The sequence below is a fragment of the Ornithorhynchus anatinus genome, chromosome 13 (genome assembly GCF_004115215.2).
Source record: "Ornithorhynchus anatinus isolate Pmale09 chromosome 13, mOrnAna1.pri.v4, whole genome shotgun sequence".
Classification (NCBI taxonomy): domain Eukaryota; kingdom Metazoa; phylum Chordata; class Mammalia; order Monotremata; family Ornithorhynchidae; genus Ornithorhynchus; species Ornithorhynchus anatinus.
Genome location: NC_041740.1, coordinates 39,212,428 through 39,230,918, shown reverse-complemented (window position 1 = coordinate 39,230,918; position 18,491 = coordinate 39,212,428). Strand labels below are relative to the sequence as shown.

The 18,491-nt window shown below is 63.4% G+C and overlaps 4 protein-coding genes across 7 annotated transcripts; 2 read left to right on the top strand and 2 right to left on the bottom strand.

The window, feature by feature from the left end:
- The first annotated feature begins 261 nt into the window (after nucleotides 1-261).
- PSME2 (proteasome activator subunit 2) lies at nucleotides 262-3,362 on the top strand. The gene is made up of 11 exons (XM_029077938.1): nucleotides 262-408; nucleotides 551-583; nucleotides 680-742; nucleotides 1,124-1,210; nucleotides 1,452-1,479; nucleotides 1,629-1,726; nucleotides 1,880-1,948; nucleotides 2,243-2,310; nucleotides 2,476-2,530; nucleotides 3,027-3,113; nucleotides 3,241-3,362. The coding sequence occupies exons 1-11, from the start codon at nucleotides 361-363 to the stop codon at nucleotides 3,319-3,321; spliced, it is 717 nt and encodes a 238-aa protein (XP_028933771.1). The 5' UTR covers nucleotides 262-360; the 3' UTR covers nucleotides 3,322-3,362.
- A 2,005-nt stretch (nucleotides 3,363-5,367) lies between these two features.
- Nucleotides 5,368-9,094, top strand: EMC9 (ER membrane protein complex subunit 9). Of its 2 annotated transcripts, none has more exons than XM_029077939.2 (6): nucleotides 5,368-5,432; nucleotides 7,822-8,025; nucleotides 8,094-8,170; nucleotides 8,474-8,543; nucleotides 8,632-8,726; nucleotides 8,881-9,094. In XM_029077939.2, exons 2-6 carry the CDS (start codon nucleotides 7,828-7,830, stop codon nucleotides 9,071-9,073), a joined length of 633 nt encoding a protein of 210 aa, XP_028933772.1. In that variant the 5' UTR covers nucleotides 5,368-5,432; nucleotides 7,822-7,827; the 3' UTR covers nucleotides 9,074-9,094. The 2 variants fall into 2 exon arrangements, with proteins under 2 accessions (XP_028933772.1, XP_028933773.1); XM_029077940.2 differs by lacking the exon at nucleotides 5,368-5,432 and adding an exon at nucleotides 6,967-6,985.
- Nucleotides 9,095-9,144: 50 nt separating this feature from the next.
- Nucleotides 9,145-13,711, bottom strand: PSME1 (proteasome activator subunit 1). Of its 2 annotated transcripts, none has more exons than XM_029077937.2 (11): nucleotides 13,563-13,711; nucleotides 13,021-13,053; nucleotides 12,848-12,910; nucleotides 12,110-12,220; nucleotides 11,981-12,017; nucleotides 10,860-10,957; nucleotides 10,339-10,407; nucleotides 9,880-9,947; nucleotides 9,693-9,747; nucleotides 9,509-9,595; nucleotides 9,145-9,411 (listed from the first exon to the last, which is right to left on the bottom strand). In XM_029077937.2, exons 1-11 carry the CDS (start codon nucleotides 13,599-13,601, stop codon nucleotides 9,331-9,333), a joined length of 741 nt encoding a protein of 246 aa, XP_028933770.1. In that variant the 5' UTR covers nucleotides 13,602-13,711; the 3' UTR covers nucleotides 9,145-9,330. The 2 variants fall into 2 exon arrangements, with proteins under 2 accessions (XP_028933770.1, XP_028933769.1); XM_029077936.2 differs by having other exon boundaries at nucleotides 9,146-9,411; nucleotides 11,981-12,020.
- A 2,613-nt stretch (nucleotides 13,712-16,324) lies between these two features.
- Nucleotides 16,325-18,254, bottom strand: FITM1 (fat storage inducing transmembrane protein 1). Of its 2 annotated transcripts, none has more exons than XM_029077904.2 (2): nucleotides 17,914-18,254; nucleotides 16,325-16,965 (listed from the first exon to the last, which is right to left on the bottom strand). In XM_029077904.2, exons 1-2 carry the CDS (start codon nucleotides 18,171-18,173, stop codon nucleotides 16,353-16,355), a joined length of 873 nt encoding a protein of 290 aa, XP_028933737.1. In that variant the 5' UTR covers nucleotides 18,174-18,254; the 3' UTR covers nucleotides 16,325-16,352. The 2 variants fall into 2 exon arrangements, with proteins under 2 accessions (XP_028933737.1, XP_028933738.1); XM_029077905.2 differs by lacking the exon at nucleotides 17,914-18,254 and adding an exon at nucleotides 17,341-17,696.
- Nucleotides 18,255-18,491: the final 237 nt, after the last annotated feature.

Genomic DNA, 18,491 nt, shown 5'->3' with positions numbered 1-18,491 from the left:
GGGGACAGGGGACGATGGAATGAGTGAATGAGCAGGGGGAGGGGACGGGGCCGGAGCGGAGACCGTGAGCCGGTCACTGGGCAGGACCGGTCTCTATCGGTGGCCCAATCGTCCATTCCGAGCGCTCAGCGCAGTGCCCCGCTCGTAGTCGGCGCTCAGTAAACGCTAGCGCCGGCGAGGAGCGGGCGTGGGGGCGGGGCCGGGGCCGGGGCCGGGGCCGGGTGGGGGGCAGGGGCGGGGGGCAGGGGCGGGGGGCAGGGGCGGGGCCCGAGCGGGCCCCTGAAAGTGAAAGCATGAAGTGCGAGCGCGGAGGCTGGGCCGGGGCCGCAGGCCGGGCCTGAGCGGGAGGCCGAGCTCAGCATGGCGAAGGCTTGCGGCGTGCGGCTCAGCGGGGAGGCCCGCAGGCAGGCCAGTGCACGACCCCCCTCCGAAACCCCCAGCCCCTCCTCCCCCACGCACCCCCCTCCGGGGCGGATGCTCGGGAACCGGGGAGGGGGGCCCCATGAGCCCCGGGAGGAGGGACCCCCTCAACCACGTTCCCTCTCCGCAGGTCGATGCCTTCAGGGAGGGTCTCTTCAGAGAGGTGAGCCCCCCGTCCCCCCCCAGCATCCCTTGACCTCAGACCCCGGGACCACCCCCACCCCCACCCCCCAGCCTCAACCTTTCACTTGGTCCACAGGCGGAAGAGTTGCTGTCCGTATTCCTGCCCCAGAAAATCGCCCACTTGAATCAGCTCTTGAAGGTGAGCCCGGCGTCGGGTAGGGATCGTCTCCATCTGTTGCCCAAACGCTTAGGGCAGCGCTCAGCACGCCGTAAGGGCTCGGTCGAATGAGTGCATGAAGGAATGACCAGCCTGGCACCCCCCCACCCCCCACCTCCTGGGCCTTTCCCCCCCATCTCCTCCCCCACCCAACTTTTGGGTTCATCCCCTCCCGCCGCCCCAGATTTCCAGCCTTTCCCGCCCTCCTCCTCCTTCGGCTCGGAAGCAGCCGAGGGGCTTTCCCCATTTGGGGAGCGATCGGGGGGGACGGACGGCGTGGGGGAAGGAGGAAGGAGGGACGCGGGTGGGGGCTGGGGAGGCGAGGGCCCCGGGGGCCGGATGCTAACAGGACGTTCTGGGCAGAGCGACTCCCTGAACGTGGCGGACCCGTCTTCCCTCCGAGCCCCGTTGGACATCCCCATTCCGGACCCGCCGCCCAAGGAGGATGAGGTGAGTCCCCCCCTTCCCGGGGGTCGGCGAGTTGAAGCCGTGAGCCCCTCTCAACCTCGTCATCCGCATCGTTTATCGGGTGCCTACCGTAGAGCACCGTGCCGAGCGTTTGGGCGGGTACCGAGTCAGGAGGACCTGGGTTCTAATCCCGGCTCCGCCGCGCGTCTCCTGTGTGACTCCTGGCGAGCCGCTTCACCTTTCCGCACCCGTTACCTCACTTGCCTCTGCCTTCTCCCTGCAGATGGAGACGGACAAGGAGAAGAAGGAGGGTGAGTGGGACGGAGGGCCCATTGGCAGCCGGGCGGGCAGGGGCTTGGGTCTCCCTGGCTCGTACTAATAATGATGGCATTTCTTAAGCGCTTACTATGTGCGCAGCACTCTTCTAAGCGCTGATGCCCCCGTCCCCCCTTCCCCACAGTCCTCAAGTGCGGCTTCCTCCCCGGGAATGAGAAGATCCTGGCGCTGCTCGCCCTTGTTAAACCCGAGGTCCGGATCCTCAAAGAGAAGTGTATTCTGGTGAGGCCGGGGGCGGTCTTCCTCCAGGCCTCCGTCGCCAGGGCCGAGACCCCTTCCCTCTTAACTCCCCACCCCGATCCTAGCTGCCCCTCCCCACCGTTCGACCGGGTGGAGAGCTGCCCCAGGATCTCAGCGAATCTGTTTCTGGCTCAGGTGATCACCTGGATCCAACACCTGATCCCCAAGATTGAAGATGGCAATGACTTCGGGGTGGCCATCCAGGTAAAAAAAAAAAACCCCAAAACCCTCTTCCTGCCACGGGGAGGTGGCTGTGGGGGCGACGAGCCAAGGCCTGAACCCGTTCACTCGATGGACGCCATTTATCAAGGAGGTACTCTGTGCAGAGCAGCGTGCTAAGCACTAGGGAGAGGTCTAATGCTCCGTAGAGGTGGTAGACACCATCCCTGCCGGCAAGGTGCAGAAAATCCGGGGCGGGAGAAGAGGTGGCGGGGGGTGAGGGTGAGGCTGTGCGAAGCCCCCTCCCCTCTTTCACCCCCTCGCCCGCCTCCCCGACAGGAGAAGGTGCTGGAACGAGTGACGGCCGTGAAGACCAAGGTGGAAGGGTTCCAGACGGCCATCGCCAAGTGAGTCCGGCTGCGGAGTCGGGGGGAGGAGGCTGGAGGGGTCCCCCCCAGCCCCCCGACGCCTTGGGACCCCCGGGAAAAGAGAGGGCTTGATGGACAGCGCTGAGAAGGGAGCAGTCTGTCCCTTCAGGCCCCACCCTGTCCCCCCTCTTCTCTTCCGGCCAGGTATTTCAGTGAACGTGGGGAAGCTGTGGCCAAAGCCTCCAAGGAGACCTATGTGGTAAGTGCCACCCCGCAGCGTTATGGGAAACTCCCTGGGACCAGGGATAAATGGCTGTGGTCAGGGAGGGGCGACGCAGACAGCCCCATCCTCGTAGAGAAACAGCGTGGCTCAGGGGAAAGAGCCCGGGCTGGGGCGTCACGGGTTCAAATCCCGGCTCCGCCGCTTGTCAGCTGTGTGACTTTGGGCAAGTCACTTCACTTCTCAGTTCCCTCAACTGTGAAATGGGGATGAAGACTATGAGCCCCATGGGGGACAAGGGCTGCATCCAACCGGATTATCTGGTATCTACCCCAGCGCTTTGAACAGTGCCTTGCGCATAGTAAGCATTTAACATTCATTCATTCAATACTCTTTATTGAGCGCTGTATGCAGAGCACTGTACTAAGCGCTCGGAATGGACAATTCAGCAACAGAGACAATAAATACCATTAAAAAAAAAAAAAGCAAACAGGAGCGCAGGGGTGATCCTGTCGGGCTCCTTCCCTCTCCTCAGATGGATTACCGGACCCTGGTCCACGAGCGGGACGAGGCAGTTTACGGGGAGCTGCGGGCTATCGTGCTAGACTTGCGTGCCTTCTACGTGAGTGGGGCTGGAGGATGGACAAGACGAAGGGCAGTATTTGGGCGGGGGGAGGGCGGCGATGATTGGGAGGGGTGGAAGGTGGGCAGAAGCTCTGGCCCTGACCCCCTGCCCCTCCCGGCTCCAGGCAGAGCTATACCACATCATCTACAGCAACCTGGAGAAGATCACCAATCCCAAAGGAGAGGAGAAGCCGTCTATGTACTGAGCTGCCGGGGCAGACTGGAAATAAACTGGGTCCTCCCCGCCCTCTGCCTCTTCTGTCATGGCCTTGGGGACCAGTTGGGGCGGGAGAATACTGGTGTGGGGGCCCCAAAGCCACTGTGGAAAAGGGAGGTTCCACCTCTGCCATTCAGGGAGGGGACAGCAGGAATGGGGAGGGGAGTCAAAAGGTCCTGGTTCATTCATTCATTCAGTAGTATTTATTGAGCGCTTACTATGTGCAGAGCACTGTACTAAGCGCTTGGAATGGACAAATCGGTAACAGATAGAGACAGTCCCTGCCCTTTGACGGGCTCACAGTCTAATCGGGGGAGACGGCTCTGCCCCTTGTCGTGTGACCTCGGGCAAGTCACTTCACTTCTCTGGGCCTCAGTTTCCTCATCTGTAAAAGGGGGAACTAAGACTGTGAGCCCCCCGGGGGACAGGGACCGTGTCCAGCCTGCTTATCTTGTAATAATAATAATAATAATAATAATGTTGGTATTTGTTAAGCGCTTACTATGTGCCGAGCACTGTTCTAAGCGCTGGGGTAGACACAGGGGAATCAGGTTGGCCCACGTGAGGCTCACAGTTAATCCCCATTTTACAGATGAGGGAACTGAGGCACAGAGAAGTTAAGTGACTTGCCCACAGTCACACAGCCGACAAGTGGCAGAGCTGGGATTCGAACTCATGAGCCCTGACTCCAGGGCCCGTGCTCTTTCCACTGAGCCACGCTGCTTCTCCCCCAGTGCTTAGAACAGCGCTTGGCACAGAGTAAGTGCTTAACGAATGCCATCGTTATTATAACGGCCTCCAGCCTTCCCGGGTTGGGTGGAGGTCTTCTGCGGCGTGGCTCAGTGGCAAGAGCCCGGGCTTGGGCGGCAGAGGTCATGGGTTCGAATCCCCGCTCCGCCGCTTGCCAGCTGTGTGTGACTTTGGGCAAGTCACTTCACTTCTCTGTGCTCCAGTGACCTCATCTGTAAAACAGGGGATGAAGACTGGGAGCCCCACATGGGACAACCTAATAATAATAATAATAATAATGTTGGTATTTGTTAAGCGCTTACTATGTGCCGAGCACTGTTCTAAGCGCTGGGGTAGACACAGGGGAATCAGGTTGGCCCACGTGAGGCTCACAGTTAATCCCCATTTTACAGATGAGGGAACTGAGGCACAGAGAAGTTAAGTGACTTGCCCACAGTCACACAGCTGACAAGTGGCAGAGCTGGGATTCGAACTCATGAGCCCTGACTCCAAAGCCCGTGCTCTTTCCACTGCGCCACGCTGCTTCTCAATCAACCTCATATCCCCCCCAGCGCTTAGCAGAGAGTAAGCGCTTAACAAATGCCCTCATCCTCATTATTATTCGAGGTGTTTTTTTCTCTTTTTCCCACCCGGGTGCTGGAAAGACCCTCCTCTCCCTGAAGGGCGACGTCGGGGAGGGAAGGGGGTTGCCCGGGCCTTGGCAGGAAATGAAGGCTCAAAATGGGGGAGCCCCTCCCGGCCTAAGGATGAGGCGGGGGACCCCAAGTTTAGGGAAGTGGGATTTTTGGAGCGGTGGGATGAGGCGTGAGGGGAGACGCAATCCACCTCCACTGCCCCAAAATGGGGACCAAGAAACAGGTGGAAGGCAGGCGGGGCCCGTAGATGGCGCCGCTGTCTTTGTCTCCTTCCTGGGGACTAATAAAGTTGGCGCCGGTTTGAAACGAGCTGGCGAAGGTGGACGGCGGGACGCTCTACCCTGCAGTTTTCGTCTCTACTGCTCCGCGCCCCCCATGACCCAGCCGCCGGCGCAGGCGCACACCCATCCCCCCTCCACTTCTCCACCTCCTGGGCTCGAGGGCGGGGGGGGGAAAGAGGCGCGTCATCGGGTCAGGGGCCGGAGGTCCGCCAGCCAATCAGGGCGAAGCCAAGCGGCGGAGGACCAATGAAGCCTCGGGGGGGTTTTACCCAATCGGCAGGGGGGAGAGGCGGGGGAAAGGGAAGGCGCCGGCGTCGATAGGGCGACAGGAGAGGAGGCCGACCAATCAGAGGGAGGGGCTTGACCTAAGGGGCGTGGCTTAGAGGGGGCGGGGCCTCGGCCATTTGGGCCTCCTGCTGCATCCACCAGCCCAAGTAAGGGGGCTTAGAGAGGGGGAGGGGGAGAGGGAAGGGGGGGACACCCAAGCTGATTTATTATTATTATCATTATCACTAATATTATTTATTATCATTATCATCATCATCATTATTAAAGTGCCGCCCAGTCGTTCCCTTCCTAATCCAAGCCAGAAGGACCAGCACGGCCCCTTGGCAAGCCCCCCGGGCTTGGGAGTCAGAGGTCGTGGGTTCCAATCCCGCCACCTGACTGCCGAGTGAGCCCGTCCAAGGGCAGGGACTGTCTCTGTCTGTTACCGATCTGTCCATTCCAAGCGCTTAGTACAGTGCTCTGCACCGAGCAAGCGCTCAGTAAATACTAGTGAATGAACGAGTGACCTTGGGCAAGTCACTTCACGTCCCTGGGCCTCCGGGACCTCCTCTGGAAAAGGGGGATTGAGACTGTGAGCCCCACGTCATCATGCTAAATGAATAATAATGATGATGGTGGCATGGGTTAAGCGCTTACTCCGTGCCAAGCGCTAGGGGGGATGCAAGGTGATGAGGTTGGCCCCCGTGGGGTTCACGGTTTTAATCCCCATTTTAATGATGAAATAATAATAATGATGTTGGTATTTGTTAAGCGCTTACTATGTGCGGAGCACTGTTCTAAGCGCTGGGGGAGATAGAGGGTCATCAGATTGGCCCACGTGAGGCTCACAGTCTTCATCCCCATTTGACAGATGAGGTCACTGAGGCCCAGAGAAGTGAAGTGACTTGCCCACAGTCACACAGCTGACAAGCGGGGGAGCCGGGATTCGAACCCATGACCTCTGACTCCCCAGCCCGGGCTCTTTCCACTGAGCCACGAGATGAGGGAACTGAGACACGGAAAAGTGAAGTGACTTGCCCAAAATCACACCGCTGACAGGCGGCGGGGCCGGGATTAGAACCCATGACCTCTGGCTCCCCAGCCCGGGCTCTTTCCAGCCCGGGCTCAGTCGGCTGAGCCGCGCTGCTTCGGGACAACCTGATTACTGTGTGTTTACCCCAGCGCTTAGAACAGTGCTTGGCACCTAGTAAATGCTTAACAAAATGCCATCATTATTAATTATTATTATAAGACCAAAGGTTAGAGGTGTGTGGGGGGGAAACTTGTATCCATCCCGCCACTTAATTCCACCGCATTTAGTGAGCGCTTACTGTGTGCGGAATAATTGTACTTTCCAAGCGCTTAATACAGTGCTTTGCACACAGTGTAAGCGCTCACGCGATGCAACGGAATGGATGACTTGTAATGGCGGCATTTTAAGCGCTCACTATGTGCCAGGCGCTGTACTAAGGGCTGGGGTGGATACAAACAAATCGGGTTGGACACAGTCCCTGTCCCGCGTGGGCTTCACAGTCTCCATTTCCATTTTACAGATGAAGGAACTGAGGCCCAGAGAAGTGACTTGTCCAAGGTCACACAGCAGACGAGTGGCAGAGTCGGGATTAGAACCCATGACCTTCCGACTCCCAGGCCCGGGTTCTGTCCACTAGGCCCTGCTGCTTCTTATACTAAGGCAGAGTAATACAGTGCTTGGGACTTAGTAAGCGCTTAACGAATAGCGTTGTTATTACTATTAGCTCATGTCCGACAGCTAATAACTGTCCCTTCAAAGCGTTATGGAAGGCCCATCTCCTCCAAGAGGGCTTCCATTCATTCATTCAATCGTATCTATTGAGCGCTTACTATGCGCAGAGCACTGTACTAAGCGCTCGGAATGTACAGTTCGGCAACACACAGAGACCGTCCCCGCCCAACGAGGGGCTCACAGCTCCCCTTTCCTCTTCTGCCGCCCCCTTTATTCATCCCCACGGCACTGATGTCCAGATCTGTCATTTAATAATCAGAATAATAACATTGGTATTTGTTAAGCGCTTACTACGTGCAGAGCACTGTTCTAAGCGCTGGGGGAGAAGATACAGGGTCATCAGGTTGTCCCACGTGAGGCTCACGGGCCTCATCCCCCTTTGACGGATGAGGTCACTGAGGCACCGAGAAGTGAAGTGACTTGCCCACAGTCACCCAGCTGACACGTGGGGGAGCCGGGATTCGAACCCATGACCTCCGACTCCCAAGCCCGGCCTCCTTCCACAGAGCCACGCCGCTTCGGTTTCTGTTCACGTCCGTCTTCCCCTCTAGACCTTAAGCTCGTTGCGGGCGGGGAATGCATGTGTTTATTGTTATGATCTCCCAAGCGTTTAGTGCAGTGCTCCGCACACAGTAACTGCTCAATAGATACGATTGAATGGGGGGGGGGGGGGGCGAAAGGTTGAGGGAGGAGGAGAAGGGGAGGGGGCGACAGGTTGAGGGAGGGGGAAAGGGGTGGTGGAGGAGCCGGCCCCTCGACCCCACGACCCCCGCTCTGCCCCCCCGGTCCAGCCCAGGATGGCGGAAGTGGAGATCTCGGCCCGGGCCTACGCCAAGATGTGCCTCCACGCCGCCCGCTACCCTCACGCCGCTGTCAACGGGCTCCTGCTGGCCCGGGCCCCCCGCCCGGGGGGCTGCCTCTGCCTCAGCGACTGCGTCCCCCTCTTCCACAGCCACCTGGCCCTCTCCGTCATGCTGGAGGTGGCCCTGAACCAGGTAGGCCCCGCCCCGGCCCCCCGCCCGCGGCCGCCGAGGGGGTTCTGACGCTCCCTTCCCCGGGCCAGGTGGATCTGTGGGGTGCCCGCGGGAACCTGGTGGTAGCCGGCTATTACCACGCCAACGCGGCCCTGGATGACCAGAGGTGGGTGAGGGGAACGGGAGGCAGAGGAGGGCGGAGAGGAGTCGGGGGGCGGGGGGGCTTCGGCCAGGGGACCCCCGGGGGGGAGCCCCGCCGGCGGTACTTCCCGGCCGGCGGCCCGCACTCGCCTTGGAAACGTCCCCGCGGACCCTGGGCGGAGCCGGTGCCCGGGACGGAGCGGGGCGGACGATGAGTCGCGCACAGTAAGCGCTCAGTAAAGGCCGCCAAGGCCGCGCGGGTGGGGGGTCGGGAGCTGCCCTCGGAGCCTGGTCCGAATCTCCTCTTTCGCCCCCTCGCCCCGTTCAGCCCCGGACCCCTGGCCCTGAAAATCGCCGGGCGCATCGCCGAGTTCTTCCCCGAGGCCGTGCTCGTCATGGTGAGAGCGGGCGCGGCCCGGGGGGCGGCGGGGAGGCCTCTCCCTCCGACCTCTCCCCTCCTCCGACCGTCCACCCTGCCCCCTCCAGCTGGACAACCAGAAGATGGTGCCCCAGCCCCGGGTGCCCCCCGTCCTCGTCCTGGAGCAGCACAACCAACGCTGGGCCCCCAAGGATAAGAACGTGTGAGTGGGTCCCCCCTCCTCCCCACCGTCCGGTCCTCTTCCCGACCACCGAGTCCACCCCGCCCTTCCCCGTCGGCTTCCACGGCGTCTCCCCCATCACCCTCCCCTTCCGCCGTCCCCCAACCCCCCCCCCCCCCCCCCCCCGTCATCGCAGGGTGATGTGGCGGGAGTGGGAGGAGTCGCGGCAGCTGGTGGGGGCCCTGCTGGAGGGCCGGGCCCACCGGCACCTCGTGGACTTCGACGCCCACCTGGACGACATCCGGCGGGACTGGACCAACCAGAGGCTCAACGTGGAGATCGCCAGGAGGGCGGCCGCCGCCGCCAACGGCAACGCCACCGTCCAATAAAGAGGCCGCCGCCGCCGGGCACCGGTGTGGCGAGGTTTATTGGGGTCCGGGGGCGGGGGCGGGGGGGCGGGGGCCGGAAGGCCCAGGACGGGAGGGCGGACGAGGCGCGGGGGGGACGGAGCCGCGGCCGGACCGGTCGTCGCGGCTCCGGTCAGGCCCGAGGGGAGGGGCCGGATGCTCCGTCCGTCCTCCTGCCGCCCGGGGCCGGCGGGAGAGGGAAACGGCCGGCGTGGGCGGGGGGGGGGGGGGGGGTCGCTTCAGTAGATCATTCCCTTGGCGTCTCCCCGGGGCTTCTTTATCTTCTCGAAGTTCTTCAGGATGATGTCGTAGAGAACGGCCTGCGGCCCGGCGGGGAGAGGGGGAGGCCCGGTCACCCCGGGGGGTCCGCGGTCAGCGAGCCCCGCCCGCCCCCCCCCCCCGATCCCCGGTCCTCACGTAGGTGTTGCGGATCTCCATGGCCATCAGCCGCGTCTCCCCGTACTGGGCCTCGTCCAGCTCGTGCACCAGCTGCCGGTAGTCGCCCTGGGGAGGCCCCGGGATCGGGTCCGGCTTGCCCTCCCCCTCCGCCCCGGGCCCAGCCGAGCCCCTCCCCGACCCTCGGCCCCTCACTCGCGCTCACCACGTGAGGCTGCTTCGCCGCCTTGGCCACCGCATCTCCTCGCTCCGAGAAATACCTGGAGGGGCAGGGCGGGAGTGGGTGGGGACGGGAGGGGACGACGCGAGGGAAGGGGACGACGGGCCGGGGCAAGGGCAAGGCGGGGAGGCAGTGGCGAGGGCCGGACCGGGCGGGAGTCGGGGGCGCTCACTTGGAGATCTGGGTGTGGAAGCCGTCCAACTTGGTTCGCAGTGCAGTCATCAGCTCGAACACTTTCTCCTGGGGAAAGGAAGAGGCCGGGAGTGGGAGGGGAGGGTGGGCGGAGGTGAAACGCCGCGGCCTCGCGGATCGAACACGGGCCTGGGAGTCGGGAGGAGCTGGGTTCTAATCCCGGCTCCGCCCCACGTCTGCGGTGTGACCTGGAGCAAGTCACATCTCTCTGCCTCAGCTACCTCGTCTGCAAAATGGGGATTAAGATCGGGTGCCCTGTGTGGGACGGGGATTGCGTTTTAACTGATTAACTCGTACCTGGCCTAGCGCTTAGTTCAGTGCTTGGCACACAGTAAGCGCTTAAATGCCTTAAAAAAAAATGAATGGTATTTTTTGAGCACTTTCTATGCGCAGAGCATCGTACTAAGCGCTTGGGAGAGTGCAAGGGAGGGGTTCTCACCTGAACGGCAACGCCAAAGTTGTTTCCGTCTTCGATCCGGGGCACCTGCAGCTGTAACCACATGGAGACCTGGAGGAGGTTGAGCAGAATAATAAAAATATGAATAATAATAATGACGTTAAGTGCTTACTACGCGTCAAGCACTGTTCCGAGCGCTGGGGTGGATACAATCGAATCGGGTGGGACGCAGTCCCGGTCCCACGTCGGGCTCACGCTCTCGATCCCCATTTTCATTCCAACGTATCTTTTGAGCGCTTACTGAGCGCGGAGGACCGGAGTAAGCGCTTGGAAAACACAACGCGGCAATAAAGAGAGACCATCCCGGCCCAGGTGAAGGAACTGAGGCCCGGAGAAGTGAAGTGACTTGCCCAAGGTCCCGCGGCAGGGCCCCGAGCCCCGCCCTCCCACGCCGGGGCCGGGGGGCCGGGTTCCGGTCGGCCAAGGCGGCGGACGGAAGGGCAGCGGCTGCCGTGGGCAAGGGTGGGCACCGCGGCGGCGGGGGGGCCGGGGGAGGGACTCGCCAGATTGAGCTGCTCCTTGACGTCCCTGATCTCGGGCTTCAGCCGCCCCAGCAGCACCACGATCTTCTCGTTGCAGCTCACGGGCCCGCAGGGGGGTTCTGAGGGGACACGACGGGGTCACGACAAGGGTCTGGGGCGGGGGGGGGGGCACGTCCTACCCGATCACTCAGTGTTATTTACTGCACGCCTGCAGTCCTCGGCACCTGGGAGGGTCCAGCAGAGTTGGCGGGCACGATCCCCGGCCTTACGGTACGGCGGGGTGGACGCGCTAAATCGCAGATCGGAGATCGAGTGCCCGAGACCTACCTCGGGTCACTAATACTAAGCGGGAGGTGTTTGCTAAGCGTCTTCTACGCGATGAGCACAGAGGAAGAAGATAAAAGCCGAGTAGACACAGTCCCTGCCCCACCGCAGTCTAGGAGGGAGAGCGGGTATGGAATTCCCGTTTTACAGATGACTGAACGAGTACAGAGATGTTACGCGACTGGCCCAAGGTCACCCAGCAGATAAGGGGTAGAATCCAGGTCATTCGGTCGTATTTATTGGTGCTTAGGGTGTGCAGAGCACCGTATGAGTGTACACTGTAACAGAGTCGATACGCGCACGTTCCCCGTCCCCAAGGACGGACGTTAATATAAATAATTACGCCTATGTGCTGTGGGGTGAGTAGATGGTGCAGATCCTGGAGCAAGGACGACGCAGAAGGGAGTGGGAGAAGAGGAAAGGAGGGCTTAGGGAAGGCTTCTTGGAGGAGACGGGCCTTCAATAAGGCTTTGAAGGAGGGGAGGGCGACGGTCCGCGGACGACGAGGGAGGGCGTTGGCGGGACGCGGGCGAGAGGTCGGCGGCGAGACAGACGTGATCGAGGTGGAGTAGGTTGGCATTAAGAGGAGCAGAGCGGGTTGGGTGACAGGAGAGGTACGGGGTGAGGGAGAGGAGACTGAGGGCTTTAAAGCCGACGGCGAGGAGTTCCCGTTTGATGCGGAGGAGGCTGGGCCCCGACGGGGGGTTCTTGAGGAGCGGGAAGACGGAGACCGAACGCTTTCACATCAAAAGATCTCCCGCCCCACTCCCGTGCCCTTTCCGCTGGGCCACGCTGCTAAGGGAGGAAATGACCTGTACCTTTGTCTTCGTCGTCCTTCTTCTTCCCGTCCTTGTCCTTCTGGAGAGGGAGAAGCGCGGTCACACCTCGGGGCCCTGCTTGGCCTCGGCGCCCCCCGTCCCAGGTCGGGCCCCGGGGGACCCCCTCACCTCTTCCTGCTTCCTTCGCTCCTCCTTCTCTTTCTCCTTGGCCGGGTCTGGCAGCGGGATGTCCAGCGGGGCCCTCAGCAGGCTCAGGTCAGCCTCATTCAGGGAGGGATCCTGGCAGGGGCGGGAGGGAGTGTGGAAGGGGACCAGGGGGCTTCCCTCGACCCCAGTTCCATTATCTTCTATCTACCCCAGCGCTTAGAACAGTGCCCGGCACGTAACAAATACCACCGTCGTCATCATCGCTCGCTTGGGCCTTGAGTCTCCGTCCCTCACCCCCCGCTCCCCTTGCCCATCCCCCCGGCACGGCCTAGTGGAAAGAGCCCGGGCCCGAGAGTCGGAGGTCGTGGGTTCTAATCCCGGCCCCGCCACGTGTCTGCTGCCGCGTGCCCTCGGGCGAAGCAGTCGACTTCTCTGGGTGCCTCGGTTACCTCGTCTGTCAAATGGGAGATCGAGACCGAGAGCCCCATGGGAGACAAGGGCCGAGAGTTCAACCTGACGACCTCGCATCTCCCCGGGCGCTCAGAACAGTGCTCGGTACACAGTAAGCGCTAAACGAGTACCATCACTCCGGCGCTTAGAATAACGTTCGGCACACGGTAGGCGCTTAACCGACACTAACGGGCCAGGGCTCAGGACTGTGCTCGGTACGTAGTAAGCGCTTAACAAATACTATCACTCCAGCTCTTGGGGACCGTGCTCGGCGCCAAGTAAGCGCTTAATAAATACCGTCGTCATTACCTTCAGGAAAGCGTCCAGCTCCGCAATCTTCTTGGGGAAGTAGCTGCCCAGCAGGATCTCCGCCTGGGACCGGGGATGGGGAGACGCACGGGGGTCCCTCCTGGGTCGGGGCCCCTCTCCGCAAGCCCCGCAGACCGAGCCCGCCCCCCGCCCCTCCGGCCGGGGGTTCTCACCTGGGAGCACAGATCTTCCCGGAACGAATCCACCTGTGGACGGAGAGGCCGCTGAGGGGGGCCGGGCCGGGGCCGGGGGTCCGGACTCCGGGGGTCCCCGGGGGGAGGAGGGGATGGGGAGGCGGGACGCGACCCCCGGGGGTTTCCGCTTCACTTGGGCCCAGTGGGCCGGAGCCGCTTCGCCCGGCTTGGCGTGGCCCGGCCCGGCCCGTTCTGTCCCGGCGAGGTCCGTCGTGTCCCGTCCCCGCGTCCCGTCCATCCACCCGTCCGTCTGTTCTGTTCTGTCTTGTCCTGTCCCGGCCTGACTCGTCCTGTCCTGTCCCGGTGCTCCATCCATCCATCCATCCATCCATCCATCCATCCATCCATCCATCCGTCCGTGCATGCATCCGTCCGTCCATCCCGCCCTGTCCCGTCCTGGTGATGCTGACCCGGTCGGTCCAGTCCTGTCCCGCCCCGGCGCCCCTCCCCCCGCTCCGTCCCTCCGTCCACCTGCCCGGCGGGGCCCCCCCCCCCCCAGCCCCCCGGCCCGGGCCCCCAACCTTTGCTTGGGCCTCCGGGTTGACCCTGAGGGTGGCCATGGCGGCGGGGGCCGGGTCGGGGGGGTCTCGGTCGGTCTGCGGGCGGAGGGAAAGCGAAAGCCGCTTCGCTCGGCCGCGCTCCGCTCGCCGCCGCCGGGGACTTCCCGGGCGGGAGGCCGGGGGGGGGCGGGGCCTCGGTCTTGGGGGGCGGGGCCTCGTGCGCGGGGGGCGGGGCCTCGGACGGGGGGAGCCGAGGCGTCAAATGTGGGCGGGGACAACGCTCGAGGGGGCGGGGCTAAGGGGAGGTGGCCCCTAATAAATAATAATCACGTCGGTATTTATTAAGCGCTTACTATGTGCCGAGCACTGTTCTAAGCGCTGGGGTGGACACAGGGGGGGGGAATCAGGAGAAGCGGCGTGGCTCAGTGGAAAGAGCCCGGGCTTTGGAGTCGGGGCTCATGAGTTCGAATCCCAGCTCTGCCACTTGTCGGCTGGGTGACTGTGGGCGAGTCACTTCACTTCCTCTGGGCCTCAGTGCCCTCATCTGGAAAATGGGGATGAAGCCCGTGAGCCCCACGGGGGACAACCCGATTCCCCTGTGTCTACCCCAGCGCTTAGAACGGTGCTCGGCACATAGTAAGCGCTTAACGAACACCAACATTATTATTACTATTATTAGGTTGTCCCCCGTGGGGCTCACAATCTTAATCCCCATTTTACAGATGAGGGAACTGAGGCCCAGAGGAGTGAAGTGACTCGCCCACGGTCACACAGCTGACAAGGGGCGGAGCTGGGATTCGAACCCATGATCTCTGACTCCCAAGCCCGGGCTCTTTCCACGGAGCCGCGCTGCTTCAACGTTGGCATTCGTTAGGCCCTTACTAGGTGCCAAGCGCCGTTCTGATACTAATGTTGGTGTCTGTTAAGCGCTTACTCTGTGCAGAGCGCCGTCCTAAGCGCCGGGGGAGAGACAGGGTCATCGGGCGGCCCCACGTGAGGCGCCCGGTCTTCATCCCCCTTTTCCAGATGAGGGAACTGAGGCCCAGAGAAGTGTAGTGACTCGCCCACGGTCACACAGCTGACAAGGGGCGGAGTGGGGATTCGAACCCATGACCTCTGACTCCCAAGCCCGGGCCCTTGCCACCGAGCCACGCTGCTTCTCTGTTCTAAGCGCCGGGGGGATACAAGGTCATCAGATTGTCCCACGTGGAGCTCACGGTCTTCATCCCCATTTTCCAGATGAGGTCACTGAGGCCCAGAGAAGTGAAGTGACTTGCCCACGGTCACACAGCTGACAAGGGGCAGAGTCGGGATTAGAACCCATGACCTCTGACTCCCAAGCCCGGGCTCTTGCCACCGAGCCACGCTGCTTCTCTAAAGCCAAGTGACTGGCCCAAAATCACCCAGCTGACAGGTGGCGGGGGCCGGGATCAGAACCCAGGACCTCTGACTCCCAAGCCCGGGCTCTTGCCACTGAGACGCGCCGCTTCTCACAACAATTCGGTGCCTCGTGGAAGAGGAGGTGACCCCCCCCGACCCAGACTGAACCCCCCTTTTTCTCCGCTCCTCCTCCCCTCCCCATCACCCCGACTCCCTCCCGCTGCTGCACCCCCTTCCCCGCCCCACACCACTTCTATTTGTACGTACTGATTACTCTATTCATTTTATTAATGAGGTGTCTATATCTCTCGTTCTATTGATCTATTTCGATGCTATCGACGCCTGTCTACTTGTTTTCTTCTTGTCGCCTGTCTCCCCGCGACCCCCTAGACCGTGAGCCCGTCCTCGGGCAGGGATGATCTCTCTCCGTTGCCGTATTGGACTTTCCGAGCGCCGAGTCCCGTGCCGCGCACACAGTCAGCGCTCAAGAAACACGATCGAATGAATGAATGAATGAGTGGAAAAGGGCCTCGTGGAAGGAAAGGCGGGAGACGACGGGAAGAGAGAGAAGGTGAGGGAGAAGGTGTGAGCACCCGAGAGAGCACCTTGCCTCTGAAGGCCCCTGCCAAGTTTCAGCGTCTTGACCCTCCGGCCCCTTCCCCAAACCCCGTCCTCCGCCCCCTTCAGCCCCGACTCTCCCCCCGACTGCTGGCCAGAGGTGAGGATGGTGGATAAGACTGGATAAGATGACCCCCCTCTCGGGGCGGATCATCGTAATAATGGGATTTGATAAGCGCTTACCACGTGCCAGGCACTGTACTAAGCGCTGGGGCGGATGCAAGCGAATCGGGCTGGACACAGCCCCCCGTGGGGCTCACCAGTCTTCATCCCCACTTGACAGGTGAGGGAACCGAGGCCCAGAGAAGCGAAGCGACTTGCCCAGGTCACACAGCGGACAAGCGGCGGAGCCGGGATTAGAACCCATGACCTTCTGACGCCCAGGCCCGGGCTCTACCCACTACGCCATGCTGCTTCTCTAGAGGGGGAGGGCCAAGCCACCTTTTAAAGCTCCCCCCTCCCCCCGGCCCCTTCACCCCTGCCAAACCCAGCCCGTAATTTATTTTCTTCTGCTCTCGTCTATCAATCACCTTCCCTCTAGACCGGTAAACTCACCGGGGGCAGGGAAACGTGTCCGTTTATTGTTGTACTGGACTCTCCCGAGCGCTCAGAACAGTGCTCCGCACACGCTAAGCGCTCCGTAGGTACGGAGGCCGTTACTGGGAAGGGACTGTCTCCATCTGCGGCCGCACGTTCCTCTCCGAGCGCTTCGCACGGTGCCCCGCCCGCGGCAAGCGCTCCATAAATACGCCTGGGTGAATGAAAGAAAGAGAAGGAGCCAGAGCCCGGGTCCCGCGGCACCTTTATTGGCCTTCAGTCGTGCTTGGGGCCGGGGCGCGGCCGGGTGAAGAGCCCGGTGCCCGGGCGTCCCGGCGACCAGGGCTGGCGGTACCAGCTGCCGTAGGTGAGGTACCAGGCGAAGGTGCCCACGGCGGCGCCCACCACCTTGTGCGTGTACTGGTGGAAGTAGACGACGGTGCAGAGCAGGAGGAAGTTCCAGAGCGCCAGCAGCAGCACGTTGAGCAGGAAGACCAGGCGCAGGGGGGCTCCGGCCGGCAGCCCGTGGGCCAGGTAGCGGGCGAAGACGGCGGCCTCCTCGGCCATGAGCAGGCAGCAGAAGGTGAGCAGGAAGGTGTGGGAGGAGACGGTGTAGCCCCGCCACTGGTGGCCGGCGGCCAGGCAGCTGCGCCGGTCGGGCAGCTCGTGCAGGAGCAGGCCCTGGGGCAGCGGCTCCAAGCAGGAGCCCGTCAGGTCCTCGATGAGCAGGAAGGCCCGGCCGGCCCCACGCCACACGGCGGCGCCCACCACCAGCCGGCTCAGGTGCCGCGCCGTCACCGCCACCCGCCGCGTGGCCAGGAACACCACCAGCAGCACGAACCCGCCCAGGAAGGTGCAGGTCCAGCCCCAGGCCGAGTTCACGAACTTGCTGCGGGGACGGGGCGGGGGGACGTTAGGGCGGCCCGCCCCCGGCCCGCCCCGCCCGGCCCGGCCCGGCCGCCCCACGGCGTGGCCCCGTGGGTCGAGCCCGGGGCCTCGGAGTCGGAAGGACCCGGGTCCCGATCCCGGCTCCGCCGCTCGGGGGACCTCTTTCCCTTCTCCGGGGTTCCAGAGAAAAACGGGGACGGGGACCGGGAGCCCCGTGGGGGACGGGGACCGGGTCCAACCCGACCGGCCCGTGTCCGCTCCGGTGCGTCGCTTTTTGTATTATCATCCGTCAAGCCCCCGGTGGCCCATCCCCGGGGTCCCGTCTCTCCCCCCGTGATAACAGTCGTCGTCACCGTGGTATCCGTCGAACGCTTACCGCGGGCCAGGCGCTGTACCGAACGCTCCGTCTCGCCCGATCACCTCGTCTTTACCCCACGCTCGCCACAGGGCCCGGCCCGCCGTAAGCGCTCGGCGCATACCACGGTGACCGTCGGAGCGGACGCGGACGACTCGGGTCGGACGCGGTCCCCGTCGCATCTGGGGCTCGCCCTCTTAATCCCCATCTCAACACCCGAGGGAACCGAGGCGCGGAGAAGGGAAGCGACACGCCCAAGGTCACGCAGCGGGCAAGCGGCGGCGCTGGGCTGAGAAGGCGGGCCCTTTCCACCCCACCGGGCCCGGGCCCAATCCTCTAGGCCACGGCGCCTGGCTCCACGCCTTGAAGACCCCCCCCGAGGCCGAGCCCACCTTCCGGATCGCCCCCCGCCCCGACCGGCCACCGGTGCCCCGGCCTGGCTCCCCCGCCTCCCCTCCCCCACCCACAGCCTAACCTTCCCCTCCTCGTCCGGGTCTATTTATAACTTCGGGCTGGCGGGGGGTCAGCAGCCCGGCGCTGAGGGAGCCCGGGACGGAGGGAGCCGGCCCCCCGGCCCCCCGGCCCCCCACTCACATGTTGAAGAAGTTGCCGTGGCTGGCGAAGATGGTGCGGGGGTTCACGTGGAACTGCAGCAGGGGCCCGAAGATGACGACGGCGGCCAGCCAGGCGTGGTAGAGGCGGCGGAGGCAGACGCTGCCCAGGAGGCGGGCGGCCTGCTCGCTGCCCACGTAGAGCAGGGCCGACGCCAGCCACAGCAGCGCCCGCAGCAGCCGGCCCAGCGCGGCCCGCGCCGGGCCCCCGGCCGCGGCCCCCGCCCCCGGCCCCCGCTCCATGCTCCCTCCCCTCCGGCCGCTCGCTCTGCCGGACGGCGGAGGCGGGGCCCCCCGGATCGGGACGGGCGGCAGCAGGTGCCGGAGACGCAGGACGGGGGCGGGGGGCGGGGGGCGGGGGGCGGGGGCCGGCCCGTGGGCGCCTGCGTCAGCGAGGGGGTCCGGCTCGGGTGTCGGGCGCACGCTCCGGGCCCGGGGGAGCCACGCCGACCCCGACCCGCTCACCCCGAGGAGACGGGCCCGGGCCGGCGGTCCTTCGGGCCTGGGCCCAGGCTGCGGCCCTCAGGGGCGGGGACCGGGTCTCTCGGTCATCGTAATACT

Coding starts and splice junctions, on each gene's coding strand:
- PSME2 (XM_029077938.1), top strand. CDS start 361: ATGGCGAAGGCTTGCGGCGTGCGGCTCAGCGGGGAGGCCCGCAGGCAG. Junction 409..550: donor GCGGGGAGGCCCGCAGGCAG/GCCAGTGCACGA, acceptor CCCTCTCCGCAG/GTCGATGCCTTCAGGGAGGG. Junction 3,114..3,240: donor TAGACTTGCGTGCCTTCTAC/GTGAGTGGGGCT, acceptor TCCCGGCTCCAG/GCAGAGCTATACCACATCAT.
- EMC9 (XM_029077939.2), top strand. CDS start 7,828: ATGGCGGAAGTGGAGATCTCGGCCCGGGCCTACGCCAAGATGTGCCTC. Junction 8,026..8,093: donor TGGAGGTGGCCCTGAACCAG/GTAGGCCCCGCC, acceptor TCCCCGGGCCAG/GTGGATCTGTGGGGTGCCCG. Junction 8,727..8,880: donor GCCCCCAAGGATAAGAACGT/GTGAGTGGGTCC, acceptor CCGTCATCGCAG/GGTGATGTGGCGGGAGTGGG.
- PSME1 (XM_029077936.2), bottom strand. CDS start 13,601: ATGGCCACCCTCAGGGTCAACCCGGAGGCCCAAGCAAAG. Junction 9,948..10,338: donor ACTTTGGCGTTGCCGTTCAG/GTGAGAACCCCT, acceptor TCCTTTCCCCAG/GAGAAAGTGTTCGAGCTGAT. Junction 9,412..9,508: donor TGGAGATCCGCAACACCTAC/GTGAGGACCGGG, acceptor GCCGGGCCGCAG/GCCGTTCTCTACGACATCAT.
- FITM1 (XM_029077904.2), bottom strand. CDS start 18,173: ATGGAGCGGGGGCCGGGGGCGGGGGCCGCGGCCGGGGGCCCGGCGCGG. Junction 16,966..17,913: donor CACGGCAACTTCTTCAACAT/GTGAGTGGGGGG, acceptor CCGTCCCCGCAG/CAAGTTCGTGAACTCGGCCT.